Consider the following 23,233-nt stretch of genomic DNA (forward strand, 5'->3'; position numbering starts at 1 on the left):
GTAGCACGCCAACTTGAGAATTATTCATGATGTCGTTGTAAATTTCATCCCCAAGGTGATCCCTGATCATCATGATGAACTCATGAAGCTTGCAGTTATGATGACAACTCTTCTTCAGCAAAGGAGATTGGCCTTCCGGGTACAATCTTTGGGGATAATCCTTTGAGCCGCTAGCTGAAGCCATGTCTGCAAACAAATAAAAACATTAAAATCTTACAAATCTACCACACATCAAAACAAATCTACCATGAACAAACACATGTCTACCAAACTCGACAACAACTATAGAATACCTACCACAAAACATTAACAAATCTACCAAAACGAACACAAATCTACCACAAATAAAAGAAAAAAAAATATACAACACAAATCTACCAAATAAATACATAAATCTACCACACACAAAGAGAGAACGCAAATATAGAATTCGTAAGTCTACCAAACGCAATTTTAAACCCACAATCATTACAAACACAAATTACTCACCACATATGAAAACAAATCTACCATGAACAAGTCTACCAAACTCGAAAGCAACTATAATATAAAATCTACCAAACCCGGGAGCAACTATAGTATATAACTCTACCAAATACGACCAAAAGTCTACCACACATGGAATAAATCAACCAACAATACATAAATCTACCAATACAATCTCAACAATAACTCTACCAACAATACTTTGATTATTCAAACAAGACAATGAAACGAAAACAAATCTACCTCACATAGAAAACAAATCTACCTCACATATACAAATCGACCAAATGCAACAACTACTGAAAAGTCTACCAAAAACAAATTAGAACCGAACCACTCCGACCAGAAATTACTCGCCGGAAATCGTGTAGGGTCTCTGGAAACCGTTCTCCAAAGACGGAAATCACCGATAATAATACTTCCCTGAAAAAAATAAGAAAAGGGTTACAATTTCTGAGTAAAATCATGTGAACAGATGGTTTCTCTTCCGCCGTTAGCGCGAAACCACCGTTGACACCCAAACACAACCGTCGCGACTAAAGGCGTAGACAGTTTTCGACATAACCCCGAAAACCCAAGACAAAAACTTGTTCGAGACGAGAAATGAACCCAGATGTGAAACACTTACCAGATGAGTGGCCGAAAAACCTTTCGTCGCCGCCGAAATCGCCTTCTTCGCCGCCGAAAACCCTAAATCGCCTATAACGTCGCCGAATCGCCTATATCGTCGCCGCCGGATTAGGGTTTACAGTTTTTTTTTGTTTTGTAATTTCTAATTTTAGAATTAGGGAAATATTTGTGTATATATATGTATATGTATATACGTATGTATATAATTTGAAGTTTTTTTTTAAATTACAATGGCAATCAGGTAATAATATTGATTATTTGGATAAAATTGTATAACACCAACTTTTGAAATGTTAGGCTAAGTTTGTCAACATTAACGTTAAAGGTTAGTTTGAGGAATTTTCGCTAAATTTTATTTGACGCCTTCTTCCAGAACAAGAACCGCAATCCAAATCTGGTTTGTAATTTTGGTATCGGCCGTTAATTATTACAAGAACCTAAGTTATGTAACTAAACGTCACACAGAACCAGCAAATAGTAGCACAGTCTCCACCAAGTAGAGAATTTCCCGCCAGGCAAAATCTCTAGGGCATATGTCTGATTCAATCTGAAATTGAATGCCCTCATGAATCTTGCAATTCCAACGCTTTCTCTCTCCGTGACCTTAATCCCTAATCATCCAATTCGTCAGCTCACAGCTCCGATTCTCGGAGGGAAATTTGCACGCCCTAGGCCTAGGCTTCTGTTTCCGCTCCGGCTAAATGAGACTCCGGCTTGTCTCGCCGCGAAAAGGGTTTTCCGGGTTAGAGCAACAGTCGACGGAGATGGAGGAAAAACCGGGAATTTCGTTAACCGGTTACCTATTCCAGGACTCGGAGCTGAAAATGTCTTCAGATTGATTTCGAGCGCGACAGGAAGTCCAATTGGACAGTTCATATCGTCCCCTGTAACTTTTTTGCATTCGGTGGATCCAAGGATCAAATTGGTAAACTAAATTTTGGTTTTTGGTCAAATTTTTTTACCGAGTTTTGTGAGAAATCAAACGTTGCACGATGAGTTTTAATATGTGTGGCTTTCGTAGCAATTTGGTGTCTGTTAATCGGTTTTTAGATCAAGATTCAAGCTTTTCTCTAAATCTAATTAGCCCGAGTATAGCTCGTTGGTTCAGTCAACTTCATTTAGTTTCTGATGAAGAAATGCGTTTATAAAAGTCTACTGGCACTAGGAAAGTATTTTAGGGGCACCGAATCTTCTCATGAAGTGAGCTTGCATCTACTGTCTGCAATGACGGTGCTTGTTGAAACGAAAAAACACTAGGTTTTTATTCATTGGTTTTTGAGGTTTTTGTGAAGCAACTATGGATTTGTCAGAACCGTTCATAGATATGTGTTATTAGAGTTCTTGTTTTTAAAATATGGTGTTTGGTTCGAGGACTGTGCAAACCTTACTGTAAAACAATATTCCTCCTTTTCTTCTGAACCTCTTAAAAAGACAGGTTTGGTATATATATATATATATAAAGCTTGATGTTTCCTTTGCTATGCTGAATTTGGTATTTGCATAATTGCAGGTATGGCTATTAACTCTAGTACTTCTTCCTGCAAGAGCAAATATAGTTGTGCGTTTAGGACTTGTTGTATGTACAGCGCTTTTGTCAATCTGTGTTCTTCCAAGACAAGTGTGGATGGTGAGTTATTTAGCTCTGTCACTATTCTGTTTATTTATTACTCTATACAACTGAGATTTTCTCTGAATCTCCATTTCGCTTTTGGCTTTTGAGGATTAAAATGTGGCTATGAATAGATGTGGTGAATGTAACTTGTAATATTGTCATGTGTAGTTCTTGAGTTGATATATACAATGTGTTACCGACTTCTTGTAATTACAAGGCTCTCTTCTCTCTGCTTGCCCTGGTTTCTGTCTTATGATCTTACTTAGTTTCTTAACTTTTTCATGTAAGGATCAACTGGGGAGAGTGTCACTCCTTGCGGGAATCCTCTTCATAACCTTGGGGTTAGGTTCAGATGGTGCACCACCAATGCTTCAATCAAGAACCCCACCATCTGCAATCACAAGCTTGCCTGATCTTCCCATGTCTTTGAGCGGTTACTCGTACATGTTGCTGAAGCTTGGACCTTTGCAGTTCACAAGGAAAGGTTTGTCTGTTGGAAGCACAGCTGCATGCTTAACCTTTATTGTAAGTCGCTATTCTTCCCTCGGTTTCCTCTTTTCTTTCTTTTGTTAGATCACTTAATGGAACGTTTGGTTTTTTGTTGTCACAGATCTTCCAAAGTGCTAGTATTTGCCTTGCAACCACAACACCAGAGCAACTTGCGCTAGCTCTGCGTTGGTTCTTGTTCCCGTTGACATATATCGGTGTTCCAGTCAGTGAAATTATCCTCACACTCCTGCTTTCACTGAGATTCATTAATTTGGTGTTCGATGAGGTGAAGACTTTTTCACTTTTTTCTTTCTATATACATCTACCGGCTTCGCATTGGCCTAATTACATAAAGGTATGTTGTGCACATGTTACATTGTAGGTTCGAAGTGTTGCACTGGGAATTGTATCCCGAAGAGTAAACTGGAAGCAGCTTACTGTTCTGGAGACACTTGATAGTAAGATTCTAAGTTTCTCTTCTCTCTTATCCTGAAACTGAAATTGGTTTGATGATTTTATCAGTCTATTCAGAACTCAGCGTACATACAAGTGACTGTTTTTTTTTGTAGTTTTCGCTTCATTCGTACGCCGGATATTCAAGAATATATTTCGCCATGCCGAGCAAATATCGCAGGTCATATAGATTTTCTGTTACCTTTTTCTCATTGATCAGCTTTGTCCAAGATTTTTTTTTTTTTTGTTTCTTATGTGGTGAAGAGAAAATCCGAGAGGAACTCTGTTAAAGAACTTTATGTATTGTCTATTAATATATGTGCAGGCTATGATTGTTAGAGGCTTCAGAGGTGATAGCAGTAACCACAAGATCTACTTCTTCTCGGGCTCATCAAATAAGTTCGCAGATTTTGCATCTGTCTTGTGTCTAATCGGTGTAATCTCAACCGCCATCTTGTCCGAATACTTATTTGTCTAATATTATATTAACTGATTGTTTCCATCTTAGTCTTTCTTTAACACATTAAACATCTAGTATAACACTTTCTCTATATCTTGAGATAAATCAACAATTATAGGGAAGTATCAAATCTCATACATGCTAAGTAGGTAACTGAAAACAATATTCCTCCTTTTCTTCAGAACCTCTGGCTTGGCCTGAAGTATTAATTTTTGTTTTATATTCAAAATCAGACAGAACCTGAACCTTTCCTAAACTGTTTTTTTTCACGTGGATAAAATTTGTAGGTTAACCATTCACATCAATCCAAATGTAAACAAAATAATGAATCAGGGATTTGAACACAAGATCTCAATTTCATTCCTAGCCATACATTACCATTTTGCTAATGAATCAGAGATTTTAACCTTTTCCAAGGTGAAGGGTTAACTTGCAAATTTTATCCATGGTTCTTTTGTAGAAAACCATTTTTTTTAAGAAAAAAAAAACAGAACCAAAATTTATGTGAGATTAATTTTCCCAATTCGAAAAATCTGAAACACCAACCGAACTAACACCAGAATACTTAGCCCTATTTGAGGCATTTTGGTAAATCCAATTTGTAAAACGAAAAATGGACAGACAAACAAAACTAAATTAAACAACAACAAAAAAAGAAAGAAAAAAATAGAATATTGAAAACAAAAAAAAAAGTTTGGCAAGATTGTATGCTTTCGAGGTTTCCAAATACGTCGTTACGAGGAAACGAAGGTCAGACAGAGAAGCCAACAATTTTTCTCCCTCTCCCCACCATTTTTGTCAATTATTTTCTTTCTTCTTCTATTTATTCCAAATCTTTATTACAGACACAAACAAAAACTCACGAATTAGATTTTCCTTACAGTTAAACTAATTTCATTACAAAAACACCAGAGCAGGAATCGAAGAAAAGGACCATCTTACCCTTTTCTTCTTCTTCTTCCTCTCTGTTCTTCCCCACCACCACCACCATTTCTTTTTCTTTTTTCTTTTTTCTGGCCCCGAAGATTCCTTCTTCCTTTTTTAGGCATTTAACGATGGGCACTGAAATCATCCGGCCTCAAAACTGTTTAATTGACCGGATGAGAGATTCTCCGGCGACAATTTTTCACCCTCGGAGGAATCATTTTCACCGGAGACCGCCTCTCCGACCTGACCATAGGAGACGATTCGGCTCCGATGAGTTTAAAACGACAGCAAAGGATGTCGTTCGGAGAAGAGGGGAGTCTTTCGATTCGATCTCGAACATCAAGGCTCGGAGATCTTCCGGGAAGAATCCAACGGAAGTCTACGCCGACGATGTTTACGCCGGGTCTTCGATTTTCGTTGATTCTCCGGCGCCGAGCTCGCTGCCTTTGCCTTCTTTCTCGAGGAGGAATGCGAAAAGCCATGTCGTTGTTGTTTCCGTGGATGATTCGGCGTCTCAGGATCTCCGGCGACTTCTCCGGCTGGAATTTTGAAAAATCAAGAAAAAGCGGGAAACTTGACGGAATCGTCAGCTATTTAACGGTTCATACATAATTCTCGGGATCGTCTCCGTTACTGTTTATTAAATCTGTCCTTCCTTTGACTGTTTTGTTTAGAAAGGGGCGGATGTTAAAGGTCGTATAAAAATACGGGGTCAGATTTAGAAATTAATGTTAAATATTATCTGACTTTTTCAGTTCTTCGTGTAATGTGAGGAGATTTTTAAAATTAAATTCTTTGGGGTCCAATCGTTAATTAATTAAGAAATACAGGTCAAACAATTAATTAGTTTATAGATGTACCCAAACTGTCAAATAGTAGGTAAAGATTTTGAATATTACAGAAAAATTCGATTTTGCCCAGAGGAGCGGACTGACATTTTTGTTGAGACATTTGGAAATTATCAAATTAAGAAATAAACTTGTCGGAGGAAAATCACTACCCCGAAAATGGGAAGTTAGTTTCTATTTGTTTGGTGTAATTTTATGAAAAAAAAGGCATTATTGTGTTCGTTCCCCTTATTATGCATAAAAATCGGCAGAAACCTTTTAGCTATGTAGAATTCAATTCAAGTTAAAATCTTCATATTATCTTCTAAAGGTTTTTTTGTAATCTACTGTTAGATTATATTCAAAGAAAAAAAAAACTGTTTTCACAACTTTGAATCTTTGATCAAGACATTGTAAATTTTTAAAAATACAACTCCTTTAGCCTTGGTCTTGTCGGGTTACGAACCAAACTATCAGCCCGCCATCGTACTTCATTATACCATTATCTTATAAAGTTACTAAAACGGTTTAATTCAGATTTGAAAAAAATACCACTCTACCAATCTAGCCGATAATATATGGTGGGTGGGTGGGTGGGGGGAATGAGAGAGCTCTCATGTTGGTTACAATTTTTTTGGTTTGCGATTTTCCAATTTTTGAGGTTGTCTTTTTTTTTATAATAAAATTGTAAAAAGTCATATTTCAACAACACATGACGATAATAAAATTATAGAATAGGTAAAAACCAAAATTTTAAATAATAATGAATTTTAAAATCATTATATCAATAATTATAGATTTTCTTTAAATATCACAATTCATAAACCAATAACAGCATAGTCTTCTTCTTTTTTAACAACTTGAATCTATAATCTTTTTCTTTTTTTTCGTGTACCAATAAATGACGTGAGTTGTTGGTCGAAGCACGTAATTCTAAAAAGAAATCGACCATGAAGTAATTTTTACCAACCTACCACATTTTTTTCGCCACACGTCTTCTTACACATAACGATTTTTTTTTTAATAACAAACCACCACGATTTTGTTTTAAGTTTTAGATGTATTATTCTAAAAATCGAAAATTTTTGCCTACCTACCACATATTTTGGGTGCCACACATCTTACTTACCACCACATCTCCTCTTGGATATCTCTCTCATTAATTCATTATGACTTCCATTTGGACCGTTTGGTGTGCCAGTAGATTAATTTCTTTTTGAGGCAATATTCGAGACAGTACTAAATGCACAACAACACTAGCTATTATCATATGAATAGCTTAAAGGGGGACACATTTCTCTGACCTTGTAACGAATGAACAATGTAATGATTCGACTATTAATGTAGCGCACATATCGATAGATAATGGTAGTCCAATACTGTGTAACAACAGTAAATTTATTACTAATAGGGTTTGGAATTAAGAGCTCTCTCTTCTCTAGAAACAAGGAAAACTAACCAAATGGTGGTGAATTAGTGGTTCTTACTTATGAATCAGACTATCAGTTGTTTTCTTGGTTTATATCAGAGATCTATTTCTTATAAGCGCATAATGATCTAACCACTCATATTTGGTTAGTCAAAGATGATACTATTATATATTTCTTCCGTTTTTTATTAATTATCGTTTTAGAGAATTTTTTTGTTTTAAATTAGTTGTCGTTTTCAGTTTTCAATGTAACATTTATTAAAATTTTATTTTTTAAAATTATTTTTATTATACAGTTTGTTTTATTATTGGTTGAATTGTATTTAAATAAATAATTAATGATGTTTTTATATTGAAAAACTAATACAATTAATATTTTTTTAATTTGTGTGCATAACTTTAAAACGAAAACTAAATAAATCATAAATTTGGAGGAAGTATGTTTTAGCTTTATTTGAAAATTGAATGAGTTTGTTAATGGACAGTACCATTCATCCAAAAAAAATAGTCGGTGGTAAAATTTTGGATTATAATCTGTTTGGTGAATAAATGCCGAATCATTTTTTTGCAAGTTTCAAAAAGCTACGTGAACTTCAATTTATTTAATATTTTACGTACGTGTCACAATTTTTATAATCTACTGGTAGATGTGATTTTTTTACAATTATCTGTACAGAAAATGATTATTTGGTTAGACAAAATTAACATTGTAATTACCACGCGTTATATGACTTTATATAAAACAAAATAGTATACGTAACTCTACTTTAACCCCATGCAGATAGTTACGGACACGTGTTTCTGTTTGTCTACTATCATGCGTTGTTAACATCGAAAGATTCGAGACGATGAGGATGCACACTGACTATCCTGGATCTGGTTAACTGAGATTCTGACTTCTCTGAGGATCAAAATTCGCCCTGGCCATAAAAACCGGAACTAAAGAACCGAAACCAACCCGAAATTACCGGTTTGGTTCGGTTTCGGTTCCTGCAAAAATACCCATCAGATCCTGTGATTGAGATCCATGGATCTCGGTTCGGTTCCGGGTAATATCCGAAACCCGAAGTACCGAATCGAAGACCCGAAAATTGTTGGTTGTAGTTGGTGGGTTTGTAAAACAAAATTATGGCCCATACACTAAAAAAATATGTTGGACTGGGCTTGTAAAATGTTGGCCCAGAAACGAAAAAAACGAATAAAAAAAAAGAGTGCAGTTATAACCCTAATTCTCGCAGACACAATCTCTCTCTCGACCAAACTGACTAATTTTCTCATTCTTAACACATATATAACCCTAATCCTTAATTAGACAGAAAAACTGGAATCCGCAAGTTTCAAAAGCCGTCGCGTTTCCTCGCCGGCTCCACCGTCTGCTACATCAAAAGTTCAGTCAGAGGTATGTTCGTCTTCCATCTCTTTCTCATTTTCGATTTCATTTGAGTTTAGTGTTTGAATGGGTTTGCTGAAAATTTTCGATTTGGGGTTTCGGACTTAAACGTTTCAATAGAGCTAATTTCTTCTTTGATTTTTCATTTCCACTAAGAGGTATACATAAATCGAGTCTCTAGAGTGTCTTTAATTAGTTTTTTTTATTTAGGGTTTACTGTTCATATATGAAATTGATTTGGGGCTAACTGTTTCTCTTTGTTTAAAATAGAAATAGACATCATTTCCTACTTGTTTATTCATTCTTACAACGAATTAGGGTTATATCTCGATCTGGGTTTTACTTATTTGAGTTTGTGGGTTTAGTAAGAAAATGATTAGGGATAACTCCTTTTGTCATTTGAATGCTTCTGTTAGTACTCGGCTTAGATTGTTTGTGAGTTTTGATTGCTTGTGTTGTATCAATACATTATATTATGACTTCTGATGGGTTTGGTCTTGCTAATATGATGCAGATGGCTTCTAATCAAGGTTCACCGAACGTTAATGAAGAACCAGTGTTTGAAGATGACCTTGAAGTTACCGAGGACGAAGTTGAGACTCCTACTCCTACGTCTGCTAATAAAGGGAAACAAAAAGCTTCGGGGAATAAGAAAGGAAGGAAGAGGACAAGATCTGATATGTGGAACCATTACACAAGATCGAAGGATGACTTTGACAAGTGCAACTGTCACTACTGTGGGAAGGAAATGGCGTGTGCAACTACATCGGGCACCTCTAATCTGATCAAGCATCTAAGATTCTGCAAGCAGCATCTTGCGTATGTAGCAGCAAAGCAACCGGATGATCAACAACAACTGGATGCTGAGACTGGAGACGGTTTAAAGCTGTGTAAGGTGTCTGATGCGGTGATTAGGCAAGCTTCAAACGAAATGGTCGTTCTATCTGAGTTGCCTCTGTCTTTTATAGACAGCCTGGCATGGAGACATTTCTGTGCTACAGTCAAATTGCCCAAGCCACACTCTCGGAGAACAGCGACTCGAGACATAGTGGAGATGTATGTGAGGAAGAAAGCACTTCTGAAGAAAGCACTTGCGGCCAATAAGCAGCGGTTCTCCTTGACGACTGATATATGGACGGCTCCAACAACGATGGCTAGTTATATGGTGATAACTGCACACTTCATCGACAACAACTGGCAGTGGAAAAAATTCATCATTGGTTTCAAACACATTAGTGACCACAAAGGGTCGACTATAGCTACTGTTCTGCTAGACTGCTTAGCTGAGTGGGACATCAAGAAGATCTTCTCCATAACGATTGACAATGCAACAGCAAACTCAAGTGCTATGAGTTTGTTTAAGGACGAGTTCAGATATGTCAGAGATGATGCACTAGTTCTCGATGGTGAGTATTTACATTTAAGATGTGCTACTCACATTCTTAATCTGGTTGTGAAGGATGGGCTGCACGTTGTGGACAAGAACATTGCTGCCATTCGGAATGGTGTACAGTTTGTGAGGTCGTCTACACCAAGACTGATGTCATTCGAGCTTCGTGTTGATACGGGGAAGATGACGAGAGGGAGTCTGTCTCTGGATTGCAAAACAAGGTGGAATTCAACATATTTGATGTTGAATAGAGCGATGGATTTCAAGGTGGCTTTTGACAAGATGCAGGCTGAGGACAAGTTGTACAACGACTACTTCAAGGAAAAAGTTGATGGGACAAAGAGGATTGGCCCGCCTATGGAAGAAGATTGGGAGGCAGTGGACAAGTTACTTCAATTCCTTGTCATCTTTTACAATTCAACTCTTGTTCTCTCTGGAACTAACTCCCCTCGTGCGCATAAGTGTTACAATGAGATGGTGACAATTGAGAGGACCTGATATTACTGGGTGAAGGGGAGTACTACGATGAAGAGAAAGCGAGGATGTACAAGGAAGACAAGTCGGGGTTTGATGGAAGAGCTCGGGAATGGACGTTGGAGCACGCTATAGCTTAGGGTTTAGTTCATCTATCTTTATCGTTTATGTTCTTTTGTTATTGACTAGTTTGGAACACGCTTAAACCATTGAAAACAATTTAATGTATTTTGTGAATTATGCTTAAGCCGTTCATGATAAGCTCTTATTTGTTTGCAGATTTCGGTATTTTTTATCAGTTTTGGTTACTTTGTACATTTCGGGTACAAAAATGGATTTCGGGTACAAAAATATCCGATTAATTTAAGAACTGATACATTTCGGTTTTTATTGGTTTCTAGTATTTCATATCCGAACCAAACCGGAATCGAAGGTACTGAGCCGAAACCGAACTGAAATTTATTCGGTACCACTTCGGATTTTCTTCATCTATATCCGAAATCATTTGGTTCCTACCCGGAACCATTCGGTTCCTACCCGAAACCGAACCGACTATCCGAATGCCCAGGGCGAAAATCAAAATTATGATTGCGGAAGTAAAAATATAGAATGAGCAAAACCAATTCATAGTATTTGTTTATTTTTGCATTATCAATGTTCGTACTTTATATTTCAATTTTACGGCTGTCTCCAATCCGATTATTTATAAACAAATGTTTGTACTCAATTCTTAACTTTTTTTTTTTTTTTGGTATGCTCAATTCTTAACTTTGCTTACTAGATCTTTTTTTATGTCGGCTAATTGGATATTACTCTATTAGTGCCGACTATAAGATCTTTTTTTCCTTCTTTTGCATGGTACAAATAATACCACAGCATATATAACAAAAGTGAGACATAAATTTAATATAAGCTTCCTTCCAGATTTAGCATAACAAACTAATTAATCATAATAATGCGTGATCTAACATTCTTCAAGAAGGATAATGAGTCTACCTAGACCCATACAAAACAAGAAACAAAACAGAAACGACGTGGGGCATACATCCAAACACAATTAAAGACTTGCAGAAACAAATAATCAAAAACTTAAAAACAAAATACATTTATGACTTCTCCAAAAGAAGTTCTTGAAAACTTCCCTTTGGATAATAATGATGACTTCCGTTTTGTTTCGCCACAGGTTTCACACCCAACTTCTCCACAAACTCCTCAAGATTCCGATCCGACGAGCCACCGCGAGCCACCGCCGCTTCCGCCTCCTCCTTCCATTTCAAAGCGTTCTTCTTCAGCTCCTTCGCTTTCTCTCCTTTCGTAACTTCTCTCAGCCTCTCCGCCACTTCCTCCCTCGGCACCACCCTCTCCTCCGTCTCTCCACGGCTGAGTCTCACTCCCGTCTTGAAAACGTCAATCAAGTAAACCGCGTCGGTGACTTGATCTCCCCACTGAGGAAGACAAACCGTAGGGACTCCTGAAGACAAAGCTTCCATCGTCGAGTTCCATCCACAATGAGTCACAAAACAAACCACCGAAGGATGAGCCAAGACTTTCTCTTGCGAACACCATTCCACTATTTTCCCTTTCCCTTTGACTTCCTCTGGCAAAACATGTCTCTCTTTGTTTATACCCAATTCTTGTTGCCTAATCACCCACAAGAACGAAACGTCAGCGTTTAACACGCCGTAAGCGATCTCCTCTATCTGTTCTTGCTTAACGTAAGCTACCGTCCCGAATGAGATGTAAACAACGGAGGCAACAGGCTGTGAGTCTAACCACTCCATGCAATGATCCGTTGTCTCAGACATATCTCCTTTGATGTCATCACAAGTTAGCGTTTTGGCCATTTTGTAAAGCGGTCCAAGCGGTGTGATAGCGCCTGGAAGAGAGAGACTAGACATGTGGTCGATGATATCTTGCTCCAAGGAGTAGACAGTGTCGACGAAAACAGCGAAAGGCTTGTGAAGCCGTTTGATCTGATCTATGATCACTTCTCGCAAAGCGGAGTAAGGAGATAAAGGGTGAATGAAAGAAGGGATCTCGTCGTGCTTCAAGAGAGGCATGCAAGGGATTTGGACATCGATCTCAGGATCTTTTTTGGTCGGGAAATCAACTAGTTTGTTGTGGTAATAGTAATAAGAGGCTAAACAGGCGCAAGACTGGACCCAGAGAACAGCACAAGGGATTTGAAGATCTTCCGCCACGTCGCAGACCCAAGAGACGAAAGGGTTATTGATGAGACACGTCACGGGCTGTTTCGTCACTTCTTCGTAACGTTTCACGAGGTTTTTGATCTCTCGTTGACCGACCAGCTCGAGCTGTGGTCGGAGGATCGTGAAGTTGGTTCTGCTCTCGTCGTCGTCCTCGGGGAGACCGTCGTCGAAGAAATCGAACCGGAGGTAACCTTTACCGATCGGTTTGAGGACACGGTCTTGGATTTTGTTGGCGGTTCGCATCTTTTTGCCCCATGACTCTGTGGTGACGAAAGTGATGAGTAAACCCTTTGAAGCTAAGAGCTTGCCTAGTCGAAGAAGTGGATTAACGTGGCCTTGCCCTGGGAACGATACGAGCATCACATGAGGAGGTAAAGGAGAAGATGATAGTTCCATCTTTAACAGAAAAAAATTGCTCTGTTTTTTTTTTTTTTTTGGTGAAGTATGTGACATGTTGAAAGATAGAAGAGAGAGAGTTGGTTAAATACAAGACAAAAGGGTGATAATTGCTGTAAGAAAAGCGGTGAATAATTAAGGAGATCTCAGTTTCTACCGTCGCTTTTTGGCCACTGTTAATTCAATTTTATTTAAATGCATGAAAAGCTAGTAAAAGGTAATTTGGTTTGGTGGGTGTCGTGGATAGCTTCCTCACTCGTCGTTAATTTTCCGTTTATTTACATTTTGAAACATAACTGAAAATACTATATTTTTTATTTGTTATAAGCCAAAGAAATATATAGGCCATACATTACCTCTGTTTTCCATGTGGTTTTAAGGAATATTCGATGATTTGTTTTTTGTTAGAGAATGTATGACCACACATACAAAGATTCAAGCTTCATCCTACCACGACAAAATTCAACAAGAAACTAGGTATCCACTGCATCTGAAATTTGCAATATTTCCGATGAGATGTAATGTTAGATGCAGTGTTAAATTTTTAATCCAAATGATGTGCCTCATATAGTCATATGAGATATTGAACACTTTGAATGAGTTAATTCTTCGTTTGCGACCAAAAACAAGTTTTTATATATATATAAATCACTCAACCATATTCTTTGTTGTCCATAACCACATTTGCGATTTCACCCAAAACATACGGCTTGTATTTTAAACTTTTTTTCAGTTTTGCGACTAAAACGATCGACTTATATAGAAATAAAAGTAATTGCCTCAATTTTGCCAATAGAAATAATGTATATTACTGGTTAAACTGAAATGGTAACAAACTTGAAACTCTTATACAATGATAAAATTATCAGGCGTGAATTTAAACACACTGTACCAAGTATCAACTACCAACTGAATCGAAGATAATAAATCTAAAGAAGACGGTTAATACACTGTAATAAATTATAAACTTGACTACTAATATGTTTTTCTTTTCCTTTCTTTTTTGGCATCGTAGTATAATGGCACTTTCTTCCAACATCAACAAAAGTTATATGTTTTCGGTAAATTAAGAGTACATTGTCTGATCTGAGAAACAATCGTGAATAAAGCATAGAACCACCATTCACCAAAATAGAGAGTATCGTGTTCAAATTCAAGTCTAACAACATCCAAAATACCTACTTTCGGAATCGGTGAAAGTGAGATTGACCCTAGTTGACGAATGTGAGATATTTTTTGGACAAGAATTCTGTTTATGGACATTATTATCAAAGAATAAAGTAAGAAACGTCGTGGCGAAATTAAATACCTCTACTTTATTTTATTTTTTTGTTGGTGGAATCATAAAAATCTCGGAGACTAAAAATGTTACGTGTTATTATTACGTTGGTTAGATAATAAGTGGTCAGAATCAAGTAGTTCCTACAAACCATAAAGCTATAAATGGTTTTGTTTTGCTTCAGGAGCCTTTTACTGTCACATGCATGTAGTTTTCTTTTACAAGTTGTAATTGTGATCTTTTGTATATATATGGGTGTGGAAGATCCGAAGATGACAGAAGAATTAATAGTGTGAAACAGTTGAAAACTCAAACTGAGCAAAAAAGTGAAAACAAAGGACAAATAATTGTTGCTTTTAAGTTTTAACACTTTCATTTAGCAAGATTATAATAATAATACTTTACTTTGACCATATATTTCACGGTAATACCATATTTCTATTATTTAACCACAGAAATATTATTTAGCATACATTTCTTTTTACAACATTTAGCATACAATTCATTGAAGAATATATTACTTACAGTTACGTCGATAGAGTCTACTATGAAAATTTATGCGTCAGGATATAAATATATTATTAAGTGAACCTTGATCAAGTTGTGTTCACATCTTGGAAAAGAAACTCAATTTCCTTATAGAGCGTACGGACGGTCACTTTGAATAGAATATAAACTGGGAGTTGTCTTCGGAAAATCAACCAATATATATAAAATCAAAACCTAAATGTACAGAGACCCATATGAGTATTTGTTACAGAAAAATACCGATACGAGTGGAGTACAATACTATATAAGTTCTCTTAGCATTTGCACTGCGGATTACACGAAGGGAAATCGAATATTGAGTCTGGAGACAAAACGACATCGTTGGAATTAAGCCAAAGATATCAAAACAGGCTGTGTAGGGTGGAACTCACTGTGTTTGCCACAAACTTGCGTAGTTTTCTCTTTCGTTTTGGTTACTTTTTTCCACTCACAAGTCACATGCTTCTGCTCCAATTAGCACTCCTTTTAAGCCGTTTCGTAGCAGAGTTCTGAACACTTGCTAGTTGCTACATGTGAATGAATCTCTCATATTAGCACTTTAAAAAGCTAATTTTTTTTTTCCAAATATTTAATAAAAAATTTCCTTCATAAACAAAATAAGAAAAATTGGCCTGTCATGATCAATCATTGGACATCGTTAGGTTAATAATCCGACACGAGCGAACAACCATCAGTCATGGGTACTATGTTTTTTCATATTTGGGAGTTTTCATTTTCTTAGATGCTCACGGAGATGTAGTACAGTTCCATGAGTCCATGACTAGTTACGATCACAAGACACAAGTCCGAATCTTTAGCGAGGTACATAATTTAAATGTAGTTACAAAATAAAATGTATTAGACAGGATTGATCTAAACAAACAAGGGTATTGTCTATACAAATAAGTTAATGTAGAAAACTTTAGTTATATAAATTGTTTTTGTTCATTGTTTTTAATTGCACCGATGATATTACAAAAGGGTATAACCACATAAGGCTATTTCTTGCCACTAAAAATATAAATAAACAAGATTGGATTATCCACTATTTACACAAGATTATTCTTTCATCCTTTGTCTACTAAATTTTGTTGTATTTTGCATAGTTTTTCTTCGGAAGTTTCAATTGAACTATTTTTTTTTCTTTGTTCATAGTTGTTGGACTTTTTCATTCAGCCTATTTACCTTTTGAAGGAAAATAGTTTAATTACTAGAATTCCATTCTTCATGTCGATGATCAATAGACTACATGTCAATATCATCATTATTCTCTGTTAATTATTGTTTTCAAGACAAATTAGAAAAAGAGTAGTCCACATAGACTATGCTTGACATATAGCTAACCAGTTGATGTAGCGCATCGGTCCTTTTCTTTAGGGGTGTTGCGTCAAACACCTTTTGGGCTTACGTGTTCGACAAATTATTTTGTGTTGGGGCCTTTAACTGTTTTTCCTTTTCTTTCATTTTATTTTGTAATTGGGTTTTTGAGTCTTTTATTTAGTCTAAATAAGCTTATCATAGAATCTTTATTCTTTAATCATAGTTTTGATAAATCAAGAAAAAAACAAAAAAGAGCTAATCATAGTTATATCTCTTATGCTAAGCCTTGGAGAACTCTCAATCCTTTTTTTCTTTCTTGAAATCGATCCTCAACGATCTCCTCAAGAACCGAGCTCGTCCTCAAGGTTTTCTGAAATCTCCTCTGTGTGCTTGTTTATAGCTTCTGCTCTTGATCAACACCAGGTGTTTACAGACCATATGTAATTTGTTATTATAAATGATTTTTATTACTCTCCAGTACGGAAGATTTTAGATAAATAGATAATAGAATAAATCTTCTAAGAAAAATAAACTAAATAAGAATTGATTAATATAGTATAAATAATATTTTCTTATAGGGAGAGTAACTAATATCTTTAAGTTATATTTATTACATATCTAATCGATTTCCGACAGATTTGGATATATATATAACCTAATATATTAAATAAAATTAATATATATATATATATATATATATATATATATATATATATATATATATGTGTGTTCCGGTCTAAAACCGAATTTATTTTTCCGGTTATTACCATACACACACTCGATACGTTTAGGACTCATATATGATATATCCTTCGACGACGTCCTATGACGATATGTGTGACATCAAATGGAATGGAGCAATAATATGACTTCACATCTTATGCATCTAACCGGGACACTCTTAATACAAAGAGGACTATAACGAATCTAGTCCTCAAAGCCACGTTTCTTAGTATTGGCCGAAAAATACTAAAAAAGGCAACAAAAGCAAACCCCAAAAGCAAAAAATTAATTATAATCAAAGCCCCCCTAACTTTTGAAAAGAGTATAAGCAACACCAAACCCATTTTTACGTAGAAGCAATCTCCCTCCTCACCCTATAAATATTCGCGACACAAAATTACTTTCCATCAAAACATATTCTGATATTCAACAATAACCAACAACTAAAAACCTAATATACCGAGAAGAATATCAAAATGTCGACAACATTCAAAGCCATAAGAGACCGGACATATTCAGGCGTAGGAGACCTCATAAGGCTCCTCCCGACAGGAACCGTCTTCTTGTTCCAGTTCTTAAACCCTGTCTTGACCAACAATGGTCATTGCCTCCTAATCAACAAATACTTAACCGGAGCTCTCATCGCTATATGCGCCTTCTCTTGCTGCTTCACTTGCTTCACCGATAGCTACCGAACAAGGGACGGTTACGTTCACTATGGAGTGGCCACCGTGAAGGGTCTCTGGCCAGATTCGTCTTCAAAGGATTTGTCTTCGTATCGGCTTAGAGTTGGAGATTTCGTTCACGCTTTCTTCTCTCTTATCGTTTTCAGTGTTATTTCTTTGTTGGATGCTAATACTGTTAACTGTTTCTATCCTGGCTTTGGTTCCACTGGGAAGATTTTTCTTATGGTTTTGCCTCCGGTGATCGGAGTTATCTCCGGCGTTGTTTTCACGGTGTTCCCTAGTAGACGTCATGGAATTGGGAATCCCTCGGAGAACAATGAGGACAATGCGTCCGAGATAGAGAAATGATACGATTTCCACTCTATATGTGCATAATAAAATGAAACGGCATGTGATTATTCATGAAATAACAAATATTAAGGTTATGTAAGTTATGCATGAATGGTCACTATAATATATTTTTTCTTCTTTTCTTGTGATTTATTATATATGCTGGTGAGTGCTGAATTGCTGATAATAATATTTTCTTTGTTTCTTAAAGATTTTTTCCAAATGTTTGTTGATAAAATCAAAGTAATAAAATATCTTCCTGCGTGAATCTTTTTCTTTTATATATTAACTAGATTCTAACCCCGTGCATCCGCACGAGAATAGTTTTTATGGTTTAACAAATTTTGTAATATAATTTGTATTTTTTTGAGTTTACATATAATTTTTTTTATAAATATATTTTTTAATAAGCGAAAATATTGATTTTTATGTTTAGATATATTTTTATAGTATTAAAATTAATTATATTATAAAAATAATTTTAACCCGTCCGCTAATATTAATTAAAAATGAACTATTATAAAAACATAATTTTAATTTTTCCGTTCATATTACCGTATAATATATATATTTGTTAAAGTTTGAGATGTATTAACAATATTATTTAGTATTATAGTTTTCTAAAATTTAATCAACGATGAGAGTGTACAACTGATTTTTCAAACCACATTATAGTGTATGCAATAATTTTTAATTTTTTATGTTTTGATTTTGTATGAAAAATATATTTTCGATATACATGTATAATTCAAAATTAGTGATATTAGTTACCAAAATATTTTTAACCCGATTTTTTATATATACTTTTAGTTCTATAAATTTTTAAAAATATATTTTTAATATTTAAATTATACATTTGAATTTTACCTATTATTTTATTATTAATTTGTAAATAAATTATAATCGTAAATATATTATATAAACAACATAAATATCATATCATTTACATCATTATAAATATTTTATATTTCAAATATGACCATTATTTTTCATATGAGATTTTTTTTTTCAAAAATTCTAGATATTTTTGATAAAAATATTTAATAGTATAGAAATTATTTAAATTAGAATCTTTAAATCAAATCTAAATTAATATCTGATTTATTATTTTTAATCAAATCAAATCAAATCTAAATTACTTATATTTAAGGAACTCTAAAAATATTTAAATTAATAACTAATTTTCGAAATTAAATATAAATAATTTTTAAAATTATTTTTAAACACTTAAAAAAAATTAGGAGCGTTTGGAAGCAAGTACTAAGTGTGCTTCTGTTTTAAGATGAATAAGCAATATTCAATTAACATAGATATCTAGGAATTAAAAGGCATGCACCCTTCTAAATATCCTTATATATATTGAAAGAAAGTAGCTAGGCAGGAAACAATTCTGGATGATAAGAAGACAAATCTCATAAGAAGTCTTGCTTTCCTTTAGATGATCTCCAATCTTTTTTTTCTTTTTATTTTCTATAAACTTTAAGGATATGATGATCAAATCAATTACTAGATCAAAAGTTTAAAACATGGATGTCGTGAACTTAAAAGCTAGTGTGTTGCAGAAATACCTTTTTAACTGTTTCGGTCTTACAAAAGTTAAGTTAGTATCAATAATTACATAACACGATCGAAAAAACAATAAGTTTTCTTTTTTTTTTGTTGTCTGAGGAGAGAGGGCTTCAAGGTTATTAAGAGCAGTTTGGGGTCAGATTACCTTGAATATACAAAACTCTTAAGATTTTATTTACTCAGTTTTCTGAATTTAATGGACCAACTTTGATTATTTGGGAACAACGAAAATTAAAAAAGCTCAGCTAGAGGGAATTTGAAATGTGCTGATCAGTTTATAGCTTCAAAACCGAATCAAATCTGAAAATCTCGGTTCGGTCGGTTTGGTTTATTCGGTTCAAACTGAACGCCCATGCTTACTAACAATATAACCATAAAAGTAAAACCATTTGTGATTACACTAGCTCAATCAAATCTAAAACATAAATTAGAGGACTGACATGGCCAATTGGCCATGCACATGCTTTGTTCTGACTTTCATCTATACCTGAGGGAGTGTAACTTTTAGGCTGATTAACTCAAAATCGTATTTTGGGTGTAAAATGGCTCGAATCAAGCTGCTGATACTGAAATTTATTTATCAAAGGGTCAAAATGTAGATTTCGTAAAATTGGGGAGCGATTCGTAATATATAGGAAATCTTTGTGGTCAAATAACCAATCGGGTCCTTAACAACTAGAGACCCTCTAATTGAGTCAGAAGGATTAAGGTTTGTTCAATCCAACGAGAAGAAAGAATACGACAAAATCTGGAAAACCTACTTCCTGTTTTCAACAATTTATCTTCAAGCTCCTTTGCTCTGTCTCAGTCCGAATTCTTTGATTTGTTACTTGATTACTCTCCAATGGGTTTCTCCAAAGATCAGCTGCTTAATCGTCTTCAGGTTTATGTCATCTTCATCTTAAACTCAATTACGGACGAAATTACTTCTGTTTATACTTGATTCGGTTTATATTATCTTTACTTAGTTCGGCATTAATGGATTGATGAGCAGAATACTCTTGAACACGAATTTCCCAACTGTTGTTTAGATTAAATCGGATTTTTGGTTCTTTGGTGAAGAATCGTATTGTTTGTATCAAGTTTAATCCAATTTTCTTTAGTGTTACACGCTTTGTGTGTGTAATTGATAGTTGAGAATTTCAATCTAACTATTAATCTTCTCGATCTTTTCAGGAACTTGAGATTGATTATTCCAAGTATGAGCATCCTCCTGTTCTAACAGTCGAAGCACAGGTGAATATAACCAAAACAATTTTGCAGATTTTATAAATAATTGATGAACTAGTGTAGAATGTTAATAGATGGATTTGTAAATCTTATTCAGGCTAAGTATGTAAGTAGTAGCGAGGGGGCACTATGTAAGAATCTCTTCTTGAAGGTAATCTTCAAAGTGATACACCATTAACCTCATTATCCACTAGAAACCCATTTGGAAGTGAAAATATGCTTTGGATTTTTGTAGGACAAGAAACATCGATATTACATCGTTTCAGCTATGGTAGATACAAAAGTTGACATGAAAGGTAACACCTTTTTTTCGTTTTGTGGATATCGACATTACATTTCCATGTATCGAAGTCACTAGGCTTATGAAATCGGAATGTTTCTTGTTTTTTTTTTTTTTTTTTTGATGTTAATGGGTGTTTCCTGTGACTTCTAATCCCAACAGTTTTATCTCAGAGACTTGGTCTTGGAAAAGGAGGAATAAGAATGGCTCCTGAAGAAGCACTTGGTGAGCTATTGCAGGTATTATTTCATTGTCTCCTTCATTTGCTTTATCGTTCTGTAGCAATCGAGATCATGGTAGTGATTGTTTTCTTGACAATTGAAGAGAATGCTTAAGATGATTTATTTGTCCATGGTGATAAGTTTGTTGACAACAAACCCGCGTGATGTACCTTAATTTCATGATTTATATCTAATGGAACAATTACAAAGTGCTACTTTCCTTTTTCCTCAAGGTGTCCCTTGGATGTGTTACCCCATTTGCCGTTGTAAATGAATCAGCAAGGTATCATCCGCTTAAATATTCGTTCATATATGTTCCGTTTCAGTTTAAATTTTAAATTATTACCGTTGATTGACATTTCTAAGCTTTCTTTGTAAAAGAGATGTATCTCTCTTGCTAGACAAAAATCTCAAGAACCCAACACGCTGCATCTTCCACCCATTGTCTAACGACGTCTCAATCTGTAAGTTTCTTAAATGGTTTCGTCAGTTTTCCACCCTTTGACTTCTTTCTCGGTTAGTGGTTTTAATTTATTACAGATTTTAGCTTGTACACTGATTCATTTGGTCCCTATGATTTCCAGCTCTTAACACATCGGGTCTGGACAAGTTTCTCCGATCGATTGGGAGAGATCCCGTATACATTGACCTCGAGGCAAGTGTTCTAAACCATTAACTTGAGAACTCTTGTTCCAGGTTCCTTTATCAGGTTTTGAAACTATGATTTTGCTTTTACAGGTTAACCCGGTGGTTGGTAAAGACCAGCCTCCAGATCTAGCTGTTTATGTTCCGTTTAATTCAGTTGTTGTTCCCGAGCTTCCTAATAAAACAGCTTGTCTACAAACCCCTCCAAAGAATGAGTCAGGAGAGACTAAGCCTGTTACTTCAGGTATGGTTTTAAACCATTTCCTCCAATATCATGTCCCGTACGATAATCGGAATAGTTTATATAACTCTGCTTATCTCCACCGGTGCAGCCAAACCGAGCAAATCAGCCTGTAAGTTCAAGAATGTCGCTGAGAATTCAGCTCCATTAGCTTTCAAGAACCCCGAGAAATTCGTGGAGGAGATTTTGGACAAAACATCAGCTCTGTTTTTGTCCGAGGTAAAAACACAAATCACAAACTCAAAATTAAACCGATTTCGTAATAGTTTGGGATAAACTCTTGAACCGGTTACATTTACAGGGGAAGGGAAAGAGTGTGGAGGCTTTGACAGAAACACAGAGAAAACGCCTTGCCTCTGAGTTAACACACCTCGCTGTGAGTAGCATTACTTAATACAGATATACATGGTTTGCATTGGTTTAGAGTAAACCGTTTGTACCAATGTTGGTTTTGTTTGGGAAATTGCAGATTATGTACAAAAACACAGCGTACACGGAAGGTTTTCAAGCCGGTAAATGTTACCAACCAAAGCGACTGTAAGAGAGGTTCGGTTTGCATGCTGAACGGGAGATATTTGAGAAGAGAAAAAAATACCGGTTTACGCATTCTCTATTTTCTTCGTTGCACAACAGATTTAGTTTGACCGAAAAAAAATATTATGACTTTGATTGGTAATATGAGTTGTCATTTGATTTAATTTGAGTTTTGGATCCAATTCAAAGCTAACTAAAAAATATCACCAAATCATTGAGTTTTGAAAACTTGAATTTGTGTTACAATATGTTATGGTTGATTGATATCAACCTTATGTCACCTAAGAATTAAATAGAAGATTTTGACTAGGCTTTTCTCTTAACCCTAGTATCAGATTAAGGTTAATTCTTAGAAAATGTCTTCCTTTATATAGGCAACTTAAATCAGGGTACTGCAAAAAAAAGGAAAACATTGTTAGAGTAGAGTCAATTACTAAAACCTAATTCATAAATGAAAACACAATAATTCATTAA

At 35.3% G+C, this 23,233-nt stretch overlaps 5 protein-coding genes across 5 annotated transcripts; 4 read left to right on the forward strand and 1 right to left on the reverse strand.

The window, feature by feature from the left end:
* The first annotated feature begins 1,592 nt into the window (after positions 1 to 1,592).
* LOC18023842 (protein ABCI12, chloroplastic) lies at positions 1,593 to 4,207 on the forward strand. The gene is made up of 7 exons (XM_006406191.2): positions 1,593 to 2,041; positions 2,627 to 2,743; positions 3,017 to 3,253; positions 3,339 to 3,503; positions 3,600 to 3,675; positions 3,787 to 3,851; positions 3,996 to 4,207. Exons 1-7 carry the CDS (start codon positions 1,682 to 1,684, stop codon positions 4,146 to 4,148), a joined length of 1,173 nt encoding a protein of 390 aa, XP_006406254.1. The 5' UTR covers positions 1,593 to 1,681; the 3' UTR covers positions 4,149 to 4,207.
* A 698-nt stretch (positions 4,208 to 4,905) lies between these two features.
* LOC112089005 lies at positions 4,906 to 5,852 on the forward strand. The gene has a single exon (XM_024159817.1). It carries the CDS (start codon positions 5,186 to 5,188, stop codon positions 5,606 to 5,608), a length of 423 nt encoding a protein of 140 aa, XP_024015585.1. The 5' UTR covers positions 4,906 to 5,185; the 3' UTR covers positions 5,609 to 5,852.
* A 5,640-nt stretch (positions 5,853 to 11,492) lies between these two features.
* On the reverse strand, positions 11,493 to 13,271 carry LOC18023844 (UDP-glycosyltransferase 84A2). The gene has a single exon (XM_006406193.2). The coding sequence runs from the start codon at positions 13,228 to 13,230 to the stop codon at positions 11,674 to 11,676; it is 1,557 nt and encodes a 518-aa protein (XP_006406256.1). The 5' UTR covers positions 13,231 to 13,271; the 3' UTR covers positions 11,493 to 11,673.
* Positions 13,272 to 17,435: 4,164 nt separating this feature from the next.
* On the forward strand, positions 17,436 to 18,155 carry LOC18023513 (protein DMP2). Its single transcript, XM_006406194.2, has one exon. The coding sequence runs from the start codon at positions 17,500 to 17,502 to the stop codon at positions 18,055 to 18,057; it is 558 nt and encodes a 185-aa protein (XP_006406257.1). The 5' UTR covers positions 17,436 to 17,499; the 3' UTR covers positions 18,058 to 18,155.
* A 2,180-nt stretch (positions 18,156 to 20,335) lies between these two features.
* LOC18023514 (prolyl-tRNA editing protein ProX) lies at positions 20,336 to 22,923 on the forward strand. Its single transcript, XM_006406195.2, has 12 exons — positions 20,336 to 20,491; positions 20,785 to 20,844; positions 20,936 to 20,989; positions 21,074 to 21,134; positions 21,281 to 21,357; positions 21,573 to 21,622; positions 21,721 to 21,803; positions 21,924 to 21,994; positions 22,078 to 22,228; positions 22,317 to 22,444; positions 22,527 to 22,601; positions 22,695 to 22,923. Exons 1-12 carry the CDS (start codon positions 20,453 to 20,455, stop codon positions 22,764 to 22,766), a joined length of 921 nt encoding a protein of 306 aa, XP_006406258.1. The 5' UTR covers positions 20,336 to 20,452; the 3' UTR covers positions 22,767 to 22,923.
* The last annotated feature ends 310 nt before the right edge of the window (positions 22,924 to 23,233 follow it).

The sequence above is a fragment of the Eutrema salsugineum genome, unplaced genomic scaffold (assembly GCF_000478725.1).
Source record: "Eutrema salsugineum unplaced genomic scaffold, Eutsalg1_0 scaffold_13, whole genome shotgun sequence".
Lineage (NCBI taxonomy): Eukaryota > Viridiplantae > Streptophyta > Magnoliopsida > Brassicales > Brassicaceae > Eutrema > Eutrema salsugineum.